Raw genomic sequence first — 23,317 nt, 5'->3', positions numbered from 1 at the left:
ATCCTCCTGCCTGCTGCACCAGGCTGGCCAGGTCTCAGATTCTCCCCTGTGTTCACCTCCATGCATATTTAAAACCCTCACCTTCCCATTTAGAGAGCACTTGCCACACTCAGCACTTATTATTTTCCTTGCTTGATCTTTTGGCAAATGCTGCTCCATCTTTATTTATATGGATGTCTTTATTCACTTCCAAATGTATTTGTCTTGATGTAATTCTCCCTTGTGAGGGTGGTGAGGCCCTGGCCCAGGCTGCCCAGAGAAGCTGTGGCTGCCCCTGGATCCCTGGAAGTGTCCAAGGCCAGGCTGGATGAGGCTTGGAGCAACCTGGGATTGTGGAAGTTGGCCTGGATGATGATCTTTAAGGTCCCTTTCAACATAAACCACTCTATGATTCTATATTTTGTACTGACTACCCCATGTTAAATAACTGGAATTAAAAGGCAAATTTCTATTGCTGTTCAAAACATTCCCTACCTTAACAGTGCTCCCCCTTTCTCCACAACACTGGAGCAGAAAATCTTGTGTTTACATTATTGTCCCTTCCTTTTCCTCAGACACCTTTTATTCTGGATCCTCCATGTATACACTGACTATATACATACACAGTATTATATGCTTCTCATGGTATTCCCCATTTTACAAGCATATGGAATCTTGCTTGGATGGGTAATCTTTCTAAATTCAGAATGAACTTTCCAAATATGCCCACTGTGTATGTAAAAAATGACTTCCTGTCACGATAACCTTTCCAGTGTATAGCCCAGCATACTTTCCTATAATTGTTTATAAGGAATATCTTGATTCATACTTCTGCACACGTTATTTTAGCCATCTGCCACAAAACATGACTAATGAAATTACTACAGGGTTGAATGTCACAGTATTAAGTAATTTCTGGGGGTGCAAAGAGCAACACATGAGACTGCTCATAAAATAGCAATAAAGTGTCTGCTTTTGTTTAAGGATATTTAACCTGCTCTGCTGAACCAGTAAAAATAAGGAGTTGTTTTAGCTCAGACATTAACCATGAGATCAAAGAGATTGGGATGGGTTTTGACATATTGCAGTTAAAGAAGTAGCCAGAGCAATGGATTGGAAGAAAAACGTTGTTTCATACCCATGATTGACAAAGGTTGGAGTGAATGTTCTTTGTTTCTCCCCAGATAAATCAAAACAGAACTATCCCAACAGGAAACCTTCACATAACACAAAAAACCCATTTGCTTTATGACAGTAAAAAAAAAAAAATAATCCAAATGTGGTTTTGCTTTTAAACTGAGTTCCTATTACTTTATTTAAGCAACAAATTTCTAAATAAAATCTCCAATCCAAACTTACAAAATATAAGCAGTAACTTCAGAAAATTTTCAATTGTTTCATTCTTTTCTCCCTTTTTTAGGAGATCTGCCTCACGAATTTCAACTTTCACCTCAAACCATTCTACACTTCTATGAACTTGTGGCTCTGTGACCCTTCTCTCTGCTGAAACTCAGCCACAGCAGAAACAGGTTGTGGCCTGTTTTTAACTTTACATGTGAAGAAGAAAAGGAAAATGCACATGTTGATATCTTTGATGTGGCAGCAAGAACAATCCTGCAGCTTTTCCCCGTGGCAATATTTCTTCCAAACTGCTGATTACCAGAGTTATCCCTCAAAAACCAGGCCCTGCAGCTCTGGTGTTGACTCTGTTTTGCAATGGTATCAACATTAACTCCGGAAGGACATAAAAGATCATCTGTTGCCATTGATGAAAAGCGAGCTGGGAAAGTCAATGCAAATAAAGAGAATCTCAAGCCCAAAATTGTGAGATCTGCATTTACCATAGCAATAGAAACCATTAAGATGCTTTCCCCCACACCTCACTAATAAGGCCAAGTGTCTAACACACATTACTGTAGGAAATGAAGTTGGGAGGATGCAAAGCTTAAGACCTGCTGAAAGAAAATATTTTGATTTACTTTCCTTTGGAGTGTATTGAAAAACGACCCCCAAAATGTCTTTATATACTGTAATCTAGGCCTTCAAACACACAGGAGAGGTAGAGAGGTCTGCAGGCTGTTTCTCTTTTATTGTTTCCCCAAACAAACCCATTTCCTACAAGCTGTTCCCATATCTTTTGTGCCACGTCCAGCTTCCCAGAAAAACAGCAGGAAAACAAAGTGTGAACTCAAAACAACCCATTTCCCCAGAACAATGTGCCATACCAAGGAGAGGGAGAGTTGGAGGGGAGGAAGGCTGAAGGGGAAGGGGGGAAGGGACAGAGGGAAGGAGTGAAGCTGTTTTGATGCTGCCAAGGGACTTCAAGAAAAAAGGAAGGAGGAACTTTTAGAAGTCACAGTGGGGAAGAGCTGTGAGTTGTGTAACTGTAAATATGCAACAGGCAAGTTGCCAACTATTTCAAAGGATTTGAGGTTTCAAAATCGTCGAGGAGTCCAACTGATTTGTGCTCTGGGTTTGGAGCTTCCAGGAACACCTTTATATGTCTGAGAGCCAGAAACTACCATATCTTTTTATAGACTACTCGAGCCATACTTGGTCATAATTTCAAGTTGAATCAGTAAGGAATGTAAACAGACACCATTTATGCTTCTCTGCAATCTAATAAAATGAAAGCATGGACTAAATAAAGCCAAATGATAGATGTTGTTCGGCAAGAAGGGAAAACCAGATGATCATGTTCATTTAGTTCCTGGCTGACCTGAGCAATCTCCAAAGTTCCTGCTAGTCAGTAAACCAAGAAAACCTACCCACTAAACTCCCACAGGAATAATGACACCACTCACTGAGAGACATGTGATAAAAGCCAATGATAAATGTCACCATGCCATTTTAAAATCCTCTTTCTGTATTGGGCTCGCCAAGGACATAAAAGCAGAAAAGGAGAAATAAATGTAAGAAAGGAACAAATTATATCAGCCTTTCTGTCCATGAGGATTACTCAAGTAAGAAAAACATAATTTTTGGAGTCAACACAACAATTGGAATGCTTTTCCCCAGATTGTGTCCTGGGCTGCACCAAAAGCACCGTGGGCAGGAGGTGGTGGTGGGGATTCTGCCCCTCTGCCCAGCTCTGGTGAGATCCCACCTGCAGAGCTGCCTCCAGCTCTGGGGGACCCAAAATAAGAAGAACATGGAACTGTTGAAGAAGGTCCAGAGGAGCTCATGAAGATTATGCCAGGGTTGGAGCAGCTCTATGAGGAAAGCCTGGGAGAATTGGGATTGTTCAGCCTGGAGAAGAGAAGGCCTTGAGGTGACCTAATTGTGGCCTTCCAGGACCTGAAGGAGCTGACAAAAAAGATGGAGAGAGACTATTTCCAAGGGCTTGGAGTGACAGCAGAAGGAGGAATGGCTTCAAATTGAAAGAGGGCAGGATTAGATTGGACGTTAGGAAGGAATTCTTCCCTGTGAGGGTGGGGAGGCCCTGGCACAGGTTGCCCAGAGAAGCTGTGGCTGCCCCTGGATCCCTGGAAGTGTCCAAGACCAGACTGGATGGGACTTGGAGCAACCTGGTCTAGTGGAAGGTGTCCCTGCCCATGGTGGGGGGGGGGGGGGAACTAGATGATCTTTAAGGTGCCTTCCAACCCAAATCATTCTATGAATCCATGAAATCAAGAATCTGACCAGCTTTGAAATCTTTGGGTAGGGAGATGCTGCTTCTGCAGTGAGAAAATAACGTGGTTCATTTCTCTTTTCTGTTGACAAAAGATGCAACCCCACAGATGTTGCAGTCACTGCAATTCAAACCCACGGTTCCAAACACTACAATGTGTCAGCAAGACCTGGCATGACCATGAAAGGTGTAGTCTACAGAGGAGGAGATGTGGTGCAACACTCATGTCACAATGTGCTGACTTCCTACTGTGGACTTGTATTAAACTGCCACAGTACTGCTGCAAGAAGCACCTCTCAATAGTATTTACTAATCACGAATTTTATGCAGTCCTAGATGCAAGAAATAAATGGACACAGAACTAAGGGAAAGCATTAGATAAACCTTTCACTGAATGCTTGCAGCTGACAGAGACACAAGTTGAGAGAAACAGATACAAAGCACAAGTTAATTGTGTGACCAGCGTGACTGTCACAGTTGTGCCAGAGGTTATTTTTCAATTTGAATGAGCAGAAGATAATAAATAATGGAAGGCTACTATGAATGGCAAGTAAGAAGTGGAATGAAGGTGAAAAGATTGATGAAAGGGGAAGGAAAAGCAAAGAGTTTGGAACAGTCTGGAATCAGATAAAACCATACGACCAACTCATCCCTGTCCAGTCTCCTTCTGAAGCTGCTTGCTCTGGCTCTGCTCTGGCTGATCCCTTCCTGTGTTCCCAAGGAAACTGGAGGGATCTTTCCACTTTTAGATGCCCTTTGACTGACCAGGACTATGCCTGGACCACACACTGGGGAGAACACGCAGGAGCAAACTGATGCAATATTGATGGTGCCCTCCCGTGCTCCCCAGAGGGCCCTGAACCCTCCCTGCCACGGGATGGGAAGGAATGAGGACTCTCATCCCTCGTGTGCACAATCCTCCAGCCCTACTGGAATGCTAGGGCTTGGTTTTGGCAAAGTCAGGAGCTGCCAAGAGCTGAGACAAGCCAAAGGCAACAGTAAGTGGGTAAGAGCACCAGACATGAGAGCAGGAAGGTGGGCTTGTTATGTCTTATTTTCCCTCTGAGAGCCTGACAGCCTGAAGATTGGAATTTGACCAAGGAAAATCCTAGGCTTTACTTAATATATCATTCAGTTCATCTGGAACACATCCAGTTAATGAGGTTTTTGGAGTTGTGGGGGGATTGATACACTGGCAAGTCAAGCAGGTAATTGTGATGCACAAGTACGTGTAGGTGCCCAGCCTCAGATATCATGGAATCATGGAATGGTCTGGGTTGGAAAGGAGCTTAAAGATCATCCCATTCCTACTTCCTGCCATGGGCAGGGACACCTTCCACTAACCCAGGTTGCTCCAAGCCCTGTCCAACCTGGCCTTGGACACTTCCAGGGATCCGGGGGCAGCCACAGCTTCTCTGGGCAACCTCTGTCAGGGCCTCCCCACCCTCACAGGGAAGAATTTTCTCTCAATATCCCACCTAACCCTGCCATCTGTCAGTTTGAAGCCATTCCCCTTGTCCTGTCACTCCAGCCCCTTGGAAATAGCCTCTTTCCATCTTTATTTTCGTATCTATGTCTGAACTAGGCCTTTGTTCAAAGCACAGATTTCCCAAGACTGTAATTCCTCAACATAAACCAGTTGCTGAGGATTTCAAACCCTACTTTTACCAAAAGAAACTTACGGTTCACTGCAAACTAATTTTGCTCCATCAGAGTTAACAGAAACATGTAATTGTTTTTTATCAGGAGAATGCTGACTCTTCAGAATGTCTTTAAAATATATAAAAAGCTTTCTTATGAGATACTTCCAGTGAGACTGAAATCGAAAACAGATCTTTAGAAACCAACTCTTTTGTAAGAATATGGAAAACAGATCTAAGGCTTCAGTAAGATTTTTGCTTCCTCATGTTGAGTATTTCATCACTGACCAGGCATGTTTTAAAGCTGTTTATTACCCTCTGAAGCTTCAGGCTTTCAGTCACAACTGTGGAGGAAATGTTTGTTAGAAACATTTAAAGTTCCTGCCACATCTTCTCATATTCTACTTTTTTCTACAAACAGTTTTTGTACACTGAGAGTATGCTAAATATTATATTTATAACATGCACAAATAATATTTTTAAATGAGTTAATTGAAAAGTCACTTCTTATTTATGCAGTTTTCAGAGTCCAGAGCTCCTGATTCTGGATTTCACTTAACATTCCTGAGGATATTTTCCTAACTTGGTTTTTTTTTTTTTAGCTGTCAGTGAAATCATCAATTCTTGCAATGAAAACCACACCACTCATTTTAAATCTTGGTAGCTAAAAGTTTTGCATTCCACACTGATCTTTTATACAAGCATTTCTATTGCCATAAGCAGGACTATTTGCAAATAAGAGCCTCTAATGGACAGATATTTCTTAAAGCACTAGAATGACTTCAGCAATAACTGAGCTTAGTGGCAGCCTGTGCAATTTTAACAGAATAATGTCCCATTTCATGTCAGATTAAAAGCTCTTAAAAGTTATTAATTACAACAATTCTGTGGGAAATAGAAAAGCTCTGAAAATCACAGCGGAAGTGTCTCAGGTGGGACCCTGAAAAAACCCAGCTGTTGCTGAAAATGCAGAGGGGGTTTTTCAAGTCACAGCGAGGATCTGTGGATAGAACTGAAAAATCTCCCTTTTGGTTCTCTGACCAAGTCATTGCCCATCAGATCATGCACAAAACTCGCTGTGATTTACTGCTACTACATCCCAGAGTCACTGGATCACCAAGGGTGGAAGAGACCTTCGGGATAACCCGGTGCCACCATCAGAATCACCCCTAAACCACGTCCCCAGGGGTCACATCCAGACAACTCTTGAACACTTCCAGAGACAGTGACTCCACCTCCTTCCTGAGCAACTTATTCAAGGCCTGAATACTCTGTCAGGGAAACATTTTCTAATATTTAACCTGAACCTCCCCTGGCACAAGTTGAGGCCATTTCCTCTCATCCTTTCACTCGAGACATGGCAGAAGAGCCCGACCCCCCCTCACTGCCCCCTCCTCTCAGGGAGTTGGAAACTCTTTGTTCCCTCTGGGGTTACAACACAGGAATTAAAAAAGGCAAAATGACCTGTCCAGAAACTACATGAGTAAAGAGCAGGCTGCTGATCACACAAAGAGGAAAATCCAGGACTTTTTCCCTGCCTTATTTTTATTATTCAGAGGGAAAGATTTTTCCACATGAGCAAACTGCTCTTCTAAACATTTCAGCAAGACCTGAAGTTGCAGAGTCAGGTGAACAGTGTTCCTGGTGGAAAGGGATGCAAGATGGTTTTGTGAAGATCACAGAATCATGGAAAGGCTTGGGGTGGAAGGGACCTTAGGGATCATCCAGTCCCACCCCCTGCCATGGGCAGGGACACCTTCCACTAGCCCAGGTTGCTCCAAGCCCTGTCCAACCTGGCCTTGGACACTTCCAGGGATCCAGGGGCAGCCACAGCTTCTCTGGGCAACCTGTGCCAGGGCCTCCCCACCCTCACAGCCAAAAATTCCTTCCTAATATCCAATCCAACCCTACCCTCTTTCAGTTTAAAGCCATTCTCCCTTGTCCTGTCACCACCTGTCCTTGCAGAATGTCTCTCTCCAAGATGCAGGAGACAAAGAGTGAAATCAGCTCTATCCTTCAGAAACATTTGTTTAGAAGTTGAGGGTAACCAAGGATTAATAAAGCAAATAAACTGCAATCTGAGTGAAAAAGAAAAAAGAGGAAGAGATGGAGGAGTCCAAAATGAGATTAAAGACATTTAGAGAAGAAAAGAATATTAATGATTAAAAAACAGGCTGAAGTTTGTAAGGGTGGAGGGTTCTGGAGGTGGCTGGAGCACTGGGAAGGAATGAAATATAACAAATTCATGCAGGGAAACTGAGAAACTCAGAAGCAATTGAGGCAAAATTTTGCATAGGACTTCTTTGTTTGCAAAGTTTGACTTTTTTGGAAGTTTTGGCCTCTGCTCTCCTTTGTTTGGCCATCTTCTCATTTATTTAAACAAGCCTGGTGACTGTAAATGGTCTCTGAAATACTGGGGGTTATAGTTTATACTCACTGTCATGAAAATTCAGAGTATAATGACTTTGTTTTTCTTTTCTGATAATGTCCCTGACAGTTTTGAGAACTCAAAAACCTTGTCCTCCTTAGGACACTTCATGACTCAAAGTACTTCCTTGCCAGATTTTGTTTTCCCACCTTTCACTTTGGGGTTGTTTTTTTTCTTCCAGCACTGATTGACACTGATTATTATTGTTTCAATTGCTTATTCAAGAGTTAGAAAATTATTTTCAATCGAATTCCACTGGTCCTGCTTCCTCTCAGCATTCAGTTTTAGTGAAGAATTTCATTTTCAGCATCATCCCAGTCATATTTAAACAGGATTTTAAAATAGTTAATTCTGAGGATTTATCAAGCTTCCTTTTTAACAACAGTGGCTGCCAGCTTTCATGACCTTACTGAACCTCAGGTTCCTTTGGACCTAAATTTTACAGTCAGCTAAAAAATAAAGCTGTTAGTTTTCATTTCAGAGAAAGAAGTGTGATTTTCAAGGTTTAAAAGGCAGATAAGACAAAAAATATAATATATATTATTACCTGAAATTCCATGGTTTTTAAGCTCATGTCACTATGAATTCTGAATATTTTTACTGACAAAAAGTATAATACTCTTTATTGTCACCTTAATTTCAGTATCATATCCCACTGCTTTCTACCTCTACCTCGAGACTTTCATACAGAACCTTTTGCAGCAATTTAACTTCTCTTATTCAACCTTCTGAATTTCTCCTCTTTTCACTAAGCAGTTGAAGGGGGAAAATATATGGAAAAAAATGTCTTGGGGCTCACAGACACCCCACTTAATATTGAGCTTTCTCAAGCAACCTTGAGCCCCCTTAACTGATCCTCTGAAGCACCATAAAAGCCTTCAGGCTCCCTAAATTGCAATACTTGGAGAGCAAAATTCAACTAAGATACATAGAGATGCACTATCTTTACTTTTGATATTACAAAACTTGGATATTTTCAGATTTTTAAAATATGAGCTGAAGCTTTTGGCAGTCACTACACAGACAGTGCATTTCTCCAACAGCTTTACTGCTTAACACTTTCAGGAGTGAGGTTTAATGCTGGACACCTGAAGGCAAGAAACCATGTGAATCCCAGCTTACAAACCTGAAACACCACCAGGAATGTGTTTGACTCGTTGTTTTTCATTAATTAAAAAGTGTACCTTAAAATTCCAGGTTACTGAGTGTTCATCAGAGCCTTAAGCAGGGAACTTATTTTGTGTCAGATCTACCTGTGGGATGAGGTCAAGACCTAAGCAGAAGTGACACCACAGGCAGCCCCTTAAGAAGCAGGTAAACAGTGTCCAGGTGTTATGCTGACTTCTACAGGGTCTCTGCCCTGTGCTGAGTTCAGCCCTGTTCCATGATGCCTTCCAAGTTTTTTAGTCATGCCTCAGAAACAAAAAGTGCTTAAAGCCAACGTGCTTTGGGTCTGTACCCTGGCTTTTAAGGAAAATCCTTTAAAACTACAGACTTTTGTCAATGAAAACTGAAGGCTTCAAGTGGTCGTACAATTCAAGAAACTGCCCTTTAATTATTAAATATCACAATATTCTTGATAAAAATTGCATGGGTCGGCAAGAATTGCATCCTCCAAGAAGCAGAGGAGGTTGACAGAGATTGAGGCCTCATAAAACCTCTACAAAAGTGGAAAACAGTATTATGAAGGGCCAAGCTCGGAAGAGAAACATACCTGAAAGTGAATTCGGTCTGGTCTGGGTTCTAAAAGGTCACATGAGGTGTGTGATGAAGGTGTGGGGGGAAAAAAACTAAATCTGAAGACAGTAAATAACGGAGACCTTCTTGCTTTCTATAATTCCCTGAGAAGAGGGGAGTCAGGGGGGATCGGGCTCTGCTCCCAGGGAACAAGGGACAGGAGGAGAGGGAATGACCTCAACCTCTGCCAGGGGAGGCTCAGGTTGGACAGGAGGAGGAATTTCTGGCTGGAAAGGGTGGTCAGGCCTTGGCAGGGGCTGCCCAGGGAGGTTTGGAGTGCCCAGCCCTGGAGGTGTCCAAGGAAGGCCTGGCCGTGGCACTCAGTGCTCTGGGCTGGGGGACAAGGTGGGGATGGGGCACAGGGTGGACTTGATGGTCTTGGAGTTCTTTTCCAACATTATGAGTCTGTGATTCTGCAATATTTAACACTCATGCTGGTTGAACAGGATCTGGGCACCATTACAGGGAAAGTTAAAAGTCAGTAACCTACATGTACACCTTACAGATTGTGCTTTACTTCAAAAATTTTTAACATACATTTAAATGCCTTTTTTTTTTTTTTTTTTGGCAAAAAAGGGTGTTGGAATTGTAAATCTATAACCTACAAGCAGTTTTGCAATTCGTAGTTCATTGCTATCCCATTTTGAACGCCTGCAGACAAAGCTTCCCATTCTAAGTGAGAAAACAAAAACAAAACCATCACAGAACCACAGAATGGTTTGAATTGGAAAGGACCTTAAAGACCATCTCATTCCAATCCCTTGCCGTGGGCAGGGACACCTTCCACTAGACCAGGTTGCTCCAAGCCCCATCCAACCTGGCCTTGGACACTTCCAGGGATCCAGGGGCAGCCACAACTTCTCTGGGCAACCTGTGCCAGGGCCTCACCACCCTCACAGTAAAGATCATATTATTTTGCTAAACAAAGACTTTGATTAAGAAAAAGCAAGATCTCACCACTTTCAATTTCCTTTCCTTTTCCTAGAAAGGCAGAATTGTCAAGGAGGGGTTTTCTCACATCAGGTAAGTGGTGTAACAACACTTTCCAACTGTAGAGCAAACATCCATCTCCAAAAATCCATCAGAATAGCACGGAGCACTTCTCAGTGAGTTTTTTCTCCCTGAGCAGAGGCAGCAGGAACTCTCAATTCGATCAGCATCTTGAAAAATCCAGCTCCTTATTCAAAGCTCTAAGCAGAGATTTAACAACCAAACCTTAGGGACTCTTTTCTTTTAAAAAAAAAAAAAAATTCAACCTGGTCCATTTAAAGACTTTCTACTAAACTTGCCTCCTTTGGCACAGAGCACCAATGATTTAGTTGGCATTGTAAAGATTTACTATGCACTTTTCCTATCTTATTAGAACCAGTCATGGAATTCACTCGCTTGAATTTCTTTGGCTCTGAGTGCGAACTGCTGAGGAGGATGACATCCAGAGGTTACATTCCTGTCTACCTTTCATTTCAGCTTTATAACTGTAGCAAGTAAATTTCCTTAAATCCCGTGGATTCTGAATCAAAGGAAAACGTATTTTTAATCTCACGAGTATTTAACAAAAAAAAAAAAACAACTAAGAATTTAGCAGTAAGGTTATTAGAGAGCTTGATGATTGAAAGGAGACAAAAAAGAAAATTAAGAAATTCTCAAAAGCTTGTAGGTAGATGTTTTCTAACAAAACCTACTTTTTAATATAATTTATTAGCTCTGTTAAATGCTTATAAAACATAAATTAAAAATAAACTGCTTCAATAAAGGCCTTCAGGAGAATAACTAATACTCCTAACACAAATTTATTCTTCTCACTATGTAGGAGCCCCAGGCATGGGAACAAGGATGACTTTTTTTGCTGTGCACCCATCAGACAAGGCAATGATCTTTCTCTCTCTGTCCTTTTCCTATTTTTTTTTTTGCCCCAAAAGAGAAGAAATAACATGATATCCTGATATTTCCATGGACATAAGTCTCCTCACTACTCAACCTGTCTAACCCTGTACATGTGCAGGCACCTCTGGCCTTACAGGTGTATAAAATTATAATTATATTATGATATAAGGCTGGATTTGCCTTATTAGTTTAATACAAAGCAAGGGAGGGATGTCATCTCTCCACTGCAGAGCCCAGCATGAGGAGGCCCCTTTGCACACCCCTAATCTAAACCATCAGGGGAACAGCTCAGATACTTCCAGCCCAGCCCAGCTCCGTATGGTTTGATGGCTCTCATCTCCAACAAGCATCCAATGAATAACATGGAGCCTGAGACCCTCCACAGAGCCCGATTTTTTGGCTGGGGCAGCCCAGCCTGGCTCAAAGTTCACTGAAGTCAATGGAGAGACTCAACAGCATCGACAGGATGGAGCTGATCCCAAGCCAGGACAGGAAACTCTGAGGAAACATAAGAGCTTGCCCTGTTTGTTGCCTCGAATATTTGTTTCGTGTTTTGGAATTTACTGACTGAAGCTGCGTGGAAGAAACCTGGCAGGCAGAGACCTTTGCCAAGCTGTGTTATTTTGGTTATCTCAGAACTCCTGAAATAAACCCCAAACTCCAGTGAGACTTTTGTGTTCGTGCCGTAGCCTCCTTGAACTCGGTTCATCCAACGGCTCAGGATGAGCCTGGACTGGCAGATCTGCTGCAGTCTTGGCTTGCAAGGCACTATTATGCTGAGAACATGATGTGCCTGGTTCTTCTCTCACTTCTCTCATACCTCTGTAGCCTGTTGGATATAATGGATCTAGTTCTGATTTATTCCGGCTTCGAGAAAGAGGAAAATTTAACAGGTTTCCTTGGAGCCCAAGACAAAACTCCCAAAGTTTGAGTGGTCACCATGATAAAAAGATATGGTTAAAAAAAAAACATTTTGGCTTAAAAAAGCATTAACTGAAGGCCTCACCCACCAGTAGACTGGACAGAAGCATCCTGAGTTCTACATCTCATGAGTGACTATTCTGTCGACTAAAACTCACACCAAAATTAAGCCTTTGCAACCAAAAAAATACCACATTTGGAAGAGAACAGGAACGCCAAACAAGCCTGTGGATGGTTCAGCTGGAGCTCGTGTCCACCAGGAGGGTTAACACGAACGTTCCTGATTGTTTCTGTTGTTTATGAATCTCGACCTTCAGAGCAGCACTGAAATGTGCTGTCTCCTAAAGATGTTCCCCGCCGATATGACACACACTTTGCATTGTTTCGCTGCACACAAGCATTAATATCCCAGAGGTAACCCACCCTTCTCTTAACGGCTGCTGACAGGTCCAATGGCTGAGCAAAAATCAGTTGAAGGAAAGGGAAGTCTTGTCGGAAATGAGATTAATCTTGTAACGAGTGTTCAGCCCTGATAACCCATCTGTGCAGAGAACTGCTTTAACTGGAGAGCAATTAACCTTCACCTGACAAGCTCTGTCCAACCGTTATAAACAACATTAAAGGCACAGGATCCCTCTCGTTTTCCCCCCCCTCGTTTACGTAGACTAAACAATCAGGTTCTGGATTCCATGAAAACAGTGGATGTAACAGTGCCTGGATGACAAATCGCAGGGAAATTTTTTTTAAAAAGGTAATGTCTGTGTGGAAATAATGTGAAAAATGTCTCTGGCCACTATTTGAAGTGAGCTGATCTGATTAGTAAAAAGCAACAACTTTGAGCACTTCCAAGGGAATACCTCAGGCATGAGGAAAGCTGGTGGGAATATGCCAAAGACCAACAATAATAAAAATGTATGTGAGCAGATAAGAGCTGAGTGACCACATCTGAGGAACGCTGCTCTCAGGACCGAGTGTGCACTTCCCCAACACCCCTGTGAACCCCTGTGAACCATGAGCTTCCTCGCTCATGGCCTTGTGGAAGTTGCTTGTCAAAACTAACTCCCAACTTGCAGAACTGGGCTGTTGGGTCAGGTGCCCACAGGACCAGCCCTCCTGTCTGACAGCTGGTGCTTCCAGTGATGTCTGGCATCTTCCACGGTCTCTGGAAGGGTCTGTAAATCCATCCTTGGATTCCCAGGCTGTTAGACCACCACATGAACATAGAGGAGATAGCTGGACTTGGGTCTGCTCTTCCCAGACAAAAAGCTGTGATGTGTGTGAAGCCACAGCAGCAAAGCTCTACTCAATTATCCAGGGAAAGGCCACCATCCCAATCTCAGTCACAGTGGCAGAAACCTGGAATGACTCCAGGGGAATCACTGGCAAAACAACACAGAAAATTTGGGCTGAGCTCCTGAATAACTTGGGTGCAAGCCTGGCCCCAGTCAGGCCATACTTTTGCCTTTATTTTGCCCAACTTCACTTCAGGTTTCATAAATCCTCATTCATCCTATTGATGTGCCTGAAACCAATTACCCTGAAGTTACACTTAGCAATGGAGGTTTCTGTCTTTATTTACTTTCCCTCTGCTCCAGGTTTCTCCTTTTCCTAGCAGAAGTTCAAACATACAGGTTAGTCACAGCTTTATTTCTCTTTACAGCGAGGCAAAAATCTCTGTTTCAGTCATTTTGGTTGAATATGGATACGTGGATTGCAAGAGATGGCCATGAATCTTTAAGATATCCAGAACATGCTATGGACTATTTGTTGGAGAACTCCACCTCAAGTCCTAGAGAAATGTGTATTTTATTTGGTGATACACACAAATAAGGATTCAGGCAACACAGAGTTGGAGGAAGGATGTTTGTTTTTCATCTGACAATGCTAATGGATTATGAAACATCCCAATTTCCAAATTATAAAATGCAGAGCTACTTTTCCTACCATTGCAGAGAAAAATCCTGTTATTTCACAGCCCAGGGTAACAGCATTGGTCTTAAAGTTATTACACAAACAGATGCACTGTGCTGTGGTTTAAGTGTTTAAATAGTAACAGGTAGAGAATTACCTTCATATCAAACAAGAAGGGCTTAGATCTTTCCAGTGAATTAGATACTAACAGATAGGAAGTTCCTATTGAAAGCATTTCCTGTATTGGTAGTCCCTGATTTTGGCAACTTATCTGGGTAGGAAATGAATGCAGGAAGTATCTGTCTACAGACCCTTTATCATCAAGGTAATTGCTGTGGCAGCATTTTGCTGTTTATCAAGGTAATAAACATACGGTCTAAAAAAAGATGTTTTTCAAGTCTGAAGAATGCAGTTTAAAAAAAAAAAAATCTTACAGGCACTGCAGTTGTGCAAAACCTTCCACAGAGAATTAACGTTCTGCTCCTTGTTTCTCTCATCACAGCTGCAATCAGGGATTTGCAAACAAAACATTCCCAGTCTCCTGGGTGTTTTGGGTTTTTTTTCCCCTCATCTCTCCTAAGCCAGGCAGGTAGTTTTAAAGAGCTCTGCCACTTCCCAAAAACAGTGACCCACCCCTTCCTGCAGGTATTTGCATATGCCCAGTCCTTGTCATCTGTTGGCAACACACACCTTTGACTAAGCAAGTCGGAGCCTTTCCTGGTGTGAGGAGGTTACCCAGCCTGGTGACACCACTTCCCACCCATCACTGGAGATCTACATTCCATGTAAACATGCATTGCAAGTGGAAGACATCATATCCTAGGCATTCCTTCCACTCATTAATTCCCAAAATCCACCGTTCCAAAAGGCCATTTGCCTCGGGCACTGTGTGTGGACCAAATGAGTGACCACTTGGTGTGTCCTTCAGCCTTAAAAAAATCACTATTGCCCATCGGTCTTTTTTTTACCTCTGAAAGTTCACTGACATTTTTAAGACAATAATCGTCACGTTTATTCGTATTTGTCAAATTTATTCCTTTTTTCTTTGAAATAAATTCGATTTATGACAGGCTAATTACCAGAAGTGGCAATCACTGGTTCACACACGGTAGTTACTGAAACCCATTCTGAATATTACTTGTTTATAACCCACTAATATCCCTTTCCAATCTCTCTAATAGGATGACTCTGTGCATGGTAAAAATTGGCAGTGCCTAAGGATGCATTGCAAGAAGCAAGATCCTTGTGATCCAGGCTTGCAACCTGAATCTCACCAGATTTCCTGAAACTTCTCCCTCTGTTCACTGTGATAAGCTGATTACAGGATTTACAGTCCTTGTAAGGGAGCAGGAATTGAGGGACACAGAGTTATCCAACCTAAGGCAGGCTTGGTTACAACATTTAAAACAATCCCTTTGACAACAAAGACACTTGAAAGAAAGGACTGTGACCTTTTTCATATATATTCTTCCAAGTTTTTTTATGTTTGTTGGTGTTTTCTATGCAAAAATTTCTTCCATAATACATAAATATCTATCTGAGACAGCAGGGTGACTGATTATCTCTCAAAAGGAATCAATTTTTCAATAGTTAAAGACGAATCTGATAGAAATCACATTGTAGTCAATGAACTTGTTAACTTGAAGAGGTTTGGCACTGCATGTGATATTTTCTACTGTTATCACCCTTATTTTGTTAAAATTGATAATACAAGTATTATTAATTTCAATACAATCAATAATACATCCCCAAATTTTCTTTTCTTATTTTTTTGCTGATTTTCAAATAATTCTGTTGGTTTGATTTACAAACCTGCATAATAAAGGCTATTCCTTTTTTAAGTAAAACAGCATTATACATTTTTAGTGAATCACAAGCTGGCCCTCTGAAAATAAATAACCTCTTTTGGCATTTTGCAAAACTACTTCTGTATTTGTCTTTCAGCAAGTCATTCTCCAAGAGCACTTGTTTCTTTTAACATTATTTCTGAAAGGCCTTTTGTAACTGGGGGAACTTGCTGAGAAACTTTTTGTTAAGGGATAATATAGTGCTTGTTAAGGAAAAACAAACAAAGCAACAAACTCAGACAGTCAAATATATGCATTTTCCAGCTGTTGTTCCTTGCCTGGGGACTTAATTCTAGAAAGCAAACCCCTTATATTTCACTTCATTTTGGCATATGAAGACACAAACCAAATTGAGTTAAATGGCTGCTGATTAAAAGCAAAAGAAAACAGCACAAAAATCCCCCAGAATGTGTTCTTCTGTTTCTATATGACTATTTCTGCCTTGAAATTGTACATTTGTACTTGAGTCACAAATACCTGCCAATAGTCATGGGTCTGATTCTGCTGCCTTTATTGGAACAAAATCTTCATGGAATTGGTGGAAACTTTGGATTGAGGAGGGCAGGATCAGGATAAGGGGTTTAAACTCTCTTGATGTTCCTGCTTCTGATTCACCTGAGCACTCAGGTGTGTTCCCTGCTTTAAGGGGGTTGTACCATGTCAGGGGAAGTATTTGCAGGCTCAAAACTAAATATACCATTGGCTCATTAATTGAGATGGGGGGGAAGATAATAACCTTTATAATTGTTTTAATGAAAGGAACAAATGTACAAATTACTGTATCAGCTCTGCTGGATTCAGTGCAGATGCAAACCTTTAAACAAAGACTTAAACATTTCCATATGCCAAGGACAGATTTATTTCTTAACTGTCTCCAGCTTTCCTTGGCTCCAGAAATATTTGAGGGAGTGCTTAGATTTTCTAAAAGAAAGTGAGAGAAAAGTAATACCAAAGAGAGAAGCACAGCACAGTATTCCTCAAAAATAAATCTTGCCCCTATATTCTGCTTTAATCAGCGTGTCCATACTCTTTCAAGCCTCAGAAACCACAAAGATTCTCCTGTCCTTTATCAAATACACAGACTTTTTCTCCCAGAAATCACAGATTCCACATGAACAGCACAGTAGAAACCAATAATAAAAAGTGGACATGAGCACAATTAGGCGTAAATTAAAGTAAAAGAAATATCCACAAGTATAATTGATAAATCATTGCAAAGTCAAGATCACTTACTGAAGAGTTTTAATAAGAATAATTACACTGAAGAGTTTTAATAAGTAGCCAAGGAGAAAAATATAATCAGGATTGAACATGGCAAGGAAATAGAATTCCAGTTGCACTTTTCTATTTAATGTTCTTTCCTCCACTATAGGATAATGGGGAAAAAAAACAAACAACAAAATGACCTTCAGGATAACTATTTTTACTTCATCCCAAGGTAACGCTTAAATAAGTTTTTGCTCCATTCTATTAAAAAAAAAAAAAAACAAACCACCACCAAAAAAAAAAGACTGACACCTAATTCAGAATCATTTGATATGTTCTAAAATTGTATTTACAGTAACAGGGACACTTAGAGTTGTATTGATTTGAGAGTCTTTAGTTTCAGTGCTCTGCACACACAGCTTGTGCCAGAAGGAAACATGTCACCTTAGCACAGAAATCCTGGATCTTAAGAGACTTTCTGCACCTGAAAAACCGCATTTTCCCCTTCAAATGCCAAAAAAACGTAACAGTGAGATCAGATGCACGTGCACCAGGTATTGGGATCAGAAATATCAGCCCCCTGACTGTACCAAACCCAAAATCCTTGGTGTGGAGGAACCTCTTTGCACCGTTCACCTCTCCGCTGTTTCTCTCTCCAGAGCCGGCCCCGCTCCCAGTCAAAGGGGGAGAAATCCCTGGCCTGAGCAAGGACAGCTGCCCTCACAGTGAGAAAATCAGGATTAACATTATCCATCCGTGTCAGTGCCTGGGAAAAAGGCATTTCTGCCTCCTCCTCCTTTTCAGGACAAACCTTCCACCGCGGCACTTTCCCCCTCACGGCGGCGAAGGGACAGGGGGCAGCAGAAGGAGGGCGGGGGACAAGGAGAGATGTATCTCCTGGGAAAACCACACTTGTGATGTCAAACCCAGCACCAAAAATCTCACACAAGTGCTTGTCTTCACAGATACCAATTAACCCCAGTGAAGACAGACTGATCCCTCAGGAATTACAAGTGTCCCACGGGTCTGTCTGCGAGTTTGGGATAGGGAAAGGATGAATCAGAAAATCTTACTGGAAGGCCACTTTTCCGTGTGTGTGTGCATTCCCAGAAATTTCCACCCAGTTGTGAACAAAAACATAATTCCATAACCATTCACAGCCTAATTTTGACATTTAAGGACTCCACAGCTTCACTAAAGAACAGAGTGAATTCCCAGCACGGAGATCCCAGACAAGGCTCTCCACCTTCCATGACCACAGCCCCTTGTATCCCAGTGTTGGGATAGCTGGGATACCCTTTGCCAGCAGAGAACACAAGCCATTATATTATATTAATTATATATATTTATATTATTGAATATATAAAGAGAGAGATAAAAATATAACTGTTTAGTAAAAGTTAACAAACACCTGTTTGGCCTTCAGCTGGAATTTCCTTATTTCAGAAACCTCTCAGTTAAATGACTTCTCTATGAACTCCTTATAGAAGAGGAATTGAATCTCTTTGGACTGGCTTAGGGTCATGTCAGAGCAGATTTCCTGGATCTAGAGCACAGAGCACCTGCCATTTCTTCCCAGTCATTTTACATTTTGCTCTTGCATAAATAAAATCCTTGCTTCAGCACGTAAGGCCTTCCCAGCACCCTGGGCACCAAAACCCTCAACCTTTCGGGGTGTGTTTCCCCCTGCAAGTTTCACACTCCAGATGAGGAGGGAGAAGTGCACGTTTTTCCACTCAGGAGGCTTTTCTGACTGCACTGCATTCCCAGGCTGGATAAAACACGGCTCTTCTCATCTCCCTAAGTGTCAGGTGAAGGTAAAATAATAACCATGAGGTATTATTTACAATCTTTTACCTTATTACCATTTTTTAACCCAATTACAGTTCACCTAATACGAAACACTAAGAGAAATAAATAACAAGAGCTCCTCAAAATGCAAACACCATCCAAACTCATGGTGCTGTTACTTTTGTAAGTAAATTTCCTATCAACATCAATAGTTTTTTCTGATTAATAGGCACAAAAAATGCAGCGCTACCACCTCAACACAGAGCCATTCTTTTAGCCAAAACTCAGCTCCCTGAACCTCAGGAACCACAGGGAATTTAGTTTCAGGAGCTACTTAGCATTTAACAGATACCCAGCAATGCAGAGGAGATCCAGACCTCTGTCTCTACTGATAGCCCCGTGAAAACATCAGTGATCACAGAAAGAAGAGGTTCATTAAGGCTTTTTAATCGCATTTGACTTCAGGCAAGACTTCAGGCAGATCTCAAAAACCATAACAAAAAAAAAGCATCAAATGATCTCTAAAATACAAACAGCGAAGCAGAAGCTACTGAGAAATCCAAGTGCAGCTCCCCTGAGCCGACAGCCAGGCTATTCCATATCTCCTGCTGAATCTCTGGCATAATCAGAAAAGTGCAGAAACAGACAATACCACCAAGAAAACAAATACCTTGATCCCAAATCTGATAACACCCTAACCCCGAATCTGATAACACAACACCACAGAGTCCTCCCTGAACAGGCTCTTTATGTAAAATTAGTTTCACTATCACGAAATTACCGTTTTATTCTGCAATTAATCGCAGCTATTGCTATGGCAGTGACTGCAACATAGAGAGAAGCAAAAACTAGACAGATACACATATAGATTTATTCAACTAAGTGGCACAACCCGAAAAATTCAGCAAAGCCAGTCTTAAAATAATAAAAAAATAAATTAACAAACCATGCACCGATGTCAAGTTAAACGCCAAGAAGAGAATTTTATTGTCCAAAGAAATTAAAGCAAAAAAAAGAACACACCCAGGAGATCTTCCCACCACCATTAAAATAACATGCAGAAAGGTCCCCAGTAAAAGGATCAGGGTTTCTAGAAAAGCACATAATTAACACCTGCACAAGAGAGAAACAAGAGCTGGTGCCTCTCCTTCCCGCTCGCTCAAATTTGTCTCCCCATCCACAAGAGAAACATTTCAAAGTCTCCAAAAGCGCTCTTAGGGAACCCGCTTTTTCCTTCCAGTGCACACCCTCTCCCCTCCTGGCAGTCCACAAACACATCCAAGTTGTCCCAGTGATACCTCCAAGGAATTTCAGAAGCTCCCCTTTTTTAAAAAAGGGCTTCGCATTTTTTGCGATCCGCGGCACCGAAGAGTGAATTTCAAAAAAACCCAATTTTTTTTTGTCCGAGTTTGAAGTTTTTAAGCCTTGCGGATGGTTGGAGTAGGAAAAAGGAAATTTACTAGGCAGTACAAAGGAAATCTTGTTGTCCTCTATTGTGGCAGTGGGGGTGTTGCCCAATTCTAACTTATCTAGGTTGATAAAAGGAAACCAAAGAACACGCAAAAGTGACCAAAAAGCGCTGACAAAAAAAAGGTGCCCCTTTCTTACCTTAATAGTGCTTGCCATAATGTGATCAAGATTATTGATCGCTAAATAATTTGCTAATAATAATTATTGCTTCGCTCTGACCAGAAAGAAGTTTTGATGAGGTTGTTTAGAGCGGATGAGATTGTGCTAACTCTGGGAAATGAAGTCAGCCAATGGCAGGAAGAGGTTTCTATTGGTCCTGGCCACCACAGCTCGAAGAAACAGGATATTTGGGAGTGAAGAGATAAGAGTCCTAAAACAATGTTGTTTTTCTTGATGATATGTGACTAAATTTTTTTTTTAATTTTTTTTTTTATTTTTTTTTTTTTTTTAAACAAAAAAGCCAATTGCCTGTGGCTGCCTGGGCAGGTGTGATGTGATGTGCACTAAGTGTGACAGGCCACTTTGAGGCAGGATGCAGATGTCAGATGAAATGGGCCAAATTCAGCAGTAGTTTGATGCAGGCTGTTCACTGGGGAATTGTTGGTTCAGGGCCAAAGCCAGGCTGGGTATAAGGGGTGTAACTCCAAATATGTTAATGAAGTCTAGCCCTGCTTACACCACATCTATATTTGTCCATCAACCTCATTCCTGGATTCCTGAGCTATTGACACTCTCTGGTCTGTCTGATTGAGCACATTTTTTTCTTTTTTTCCTTAGAGAAGAATCAAGTAGATTGGAGACAAACAGTTCTTTTTGATGTGTCTTTCTTACTGAGGAAAGGAAGTCACAAAAAGACAAAAAGCAAATGCCATAAAGAGTCTTAAATCTTCCATGTTCTTCCCTTATTTCACAGCCCTGTCCATGCATGAGAAGGAGATGGTTTCACTGGCGATTCCCTTCCTGGTTAGAGTGTGATAGTCATTTTTTATTCAGTGTTATATTTTTATTTGTCCTTTCATAGCACTTGGCAGTCACGGGGCACCTCAGAACTCCCAGCTGTGCAAACAAAACACCGTCCCTGTCCCAGGCCTTTGCTCAGGAGTGCTGAACTTAAAAGAAAAAATAAGTAAGAAAGGCAAAGTGCTTCCACAATACCAGCCAGTGTAAAATCCCACAAGTAAAGAACCACTCAGGATCCAGAACTGGCACAACCCTTTTGCTCTTAAGAGTATCACAGCATTTTATGTTTTCATAAAGGACATAATCCCTGGTGTCAGGAGATTCTGAGCTTTCAGCTAGAAGAGAAAAGCTTGAAAATAGAACCCTTAAAAATGGAATGAAAAATGAAACCACGTCAGAATACATTAATTTTTTAAAACAAAACTTATAATTTTAAAAAGTTGGTCCTACTCTAATAGGTTTACAATTTCTCACTGCTCCTTGGAACAACGTCCAACCACGGACAGTTGGAACCACTGGGTAGATCATTCCAGCTGAAAAGGTCCTGCCCTCTGACCAGGGATTCTGGTATGATAAAAAGAACATGGAATAACGATGGCTTGGTGCAGCATTATTTAGTGGGAGCAGATGAGCTCTCCCTCTCCCAACGCCTTCTCCTCCCGCTCCTTAGGAAAAACAAAAGGGAACTCAGAGCGTTGTTGTGTAGCTGGTGATGTCTGCTGGCATCCAACGTGCATTTTTTCCACACAAAGACAGCAGTAAATCCCAGTTCACTTTTCCCCCTCCTCTCCTGACCCGAAGGAAGGTGAAATGCACTTTTCCAGACACACAGAGAGGACATGAAGTGCCGCCTGTTTGGCCCTCTGGAATTTGTCCTGCAGGTGCTGCTCCATCTCCCCTCAGGGCAGGGCAGGGGAAAGAAAGGCTCATCCACCCTCCCCTGCTCATGGGAATGGCTCTGCCACCCATCAGATCCCAGGAAATCCTTGTTTCCAGGTGCAGAGTTGGAAATCCCTGGATGCAAAGGAGTGACACACAGAATCTTAAAATCGGTGTGGCTGGAAAACACCTCCCAGATCACAGAGTCCAATCTTTGGGACACAGGATCACTACAGTTGGGATCTGGCAGAGCTGCCCCAGGGCAGACCCTGTTCCAAGTTTGGCAGTGACAACCAGCTGAGCCTCTGTCCCAACTCATCCCCAGCTGCCTCACAATCCTTGGGGACCCACCACCCCCCCAAGGGACTGAGCAAGCCTCCAGATCCCAACAGAGAGAGTGGGAATGGGAGAGCAGACACCCTGCTTTTCCCTCCCTGCTCTTGACCCCGAGGTGCCACAGGATCAACTCCCTGCTCAAGATCAGCTCAATTTTATATTCAATTTTATATTCACTTTAAGGAGCTCTGATTTCAGAGCAATCCAGAGCCAGCATTGCCATCCAATATTTTATATTCTCCATTAGTTGGTTCATATGGAAACCCAGTGTTGCACTGCTCGATGTCTTCTTGGAGCCTACACCCATGGAATTACGGTGCTCCTGCAGAGCAGGTAACTCCTGGTAACTTTCCTATTTTCAGTTACCAACAGTATGAAAAGAAAGCAATTTACAGTAATTGTGTTTCATGGGGATGTTGATTTCCTCCCTTTTCATCTCCAAACAATGAGCAAGACAGCCAAAAGATTAGAACCTTTTTCTTGACATTTCAAAGCCTTGTATAATGTTTCAGTTGGGTGACTTCCACCCCAGTTAAGCCCATGATATTTTGGTTTTTTCTGATTTTATTTTACTCAAATATACTGTGAGGCTGCAAGCATCAGTTCCAGGTCTCCAGTGGAGAGGATTTAACAAATTCATTCACAAGCAGGTTTTAGTAATGATTCCTCTCCACCCCACCTCTATATGGACAAAGCT

At 41.8% G+C, this 23,317-nt stretch overlaps 1 protein-coding gene across 4 annotated transcripts in view; it reads right to left on the bottom strand.

Annotated features, from left to right (window-relative positions):
* ERG (ETS transcription factor ERG) overlaps nucleotides 1-23,317 on the bottom strand; it is a 149,115-nt gene that overhangs the window by 47,935 nt on the left and 77,863 nt on the right. For 2 of the 4 annotated variants that reach the window (XM_064647047.1, XM_064647050.1), the window contains exon 1: nucleotides 20,584-20,739. The exons of the other annotated variants lie outside the window; for them this stretch is intronic. In XM_064647047.1, coding sequence (XP_064503117.1) covers nucleotides 20,584-20,601 — 18 coding nt within the window. In that variant the 5' untranslated portion in view covers nucleotides 20,602-20,739. Of the gene's footprint in view, nucleotides 1-20,583; nucleotides 20,740-23,317 lie in introns of those variants that run through there. 4 annotated transcript variants of the gene reach the window in all.

This window comes from Pseudopipra pipra, chromosome 2 (genome assembly GCF_036250125.1).
Source record: "Pseudopipra pipra isolate bDixPip1 chromosome 2, bDixPip1.hap1, whole genome shotgun sequence".
Taxonomy (NCBI): Eukaryota; Metazoa; Chordata; class Aves; order Passeriformes; family Pipridae; genus Pseudopipra; species Pseudopipra pipra.
The sequence above is the reverse complement of the archived record's forward strand: the minus strand, read 5'-3'. Positions and strand labels throughout refer to the sequence as shown.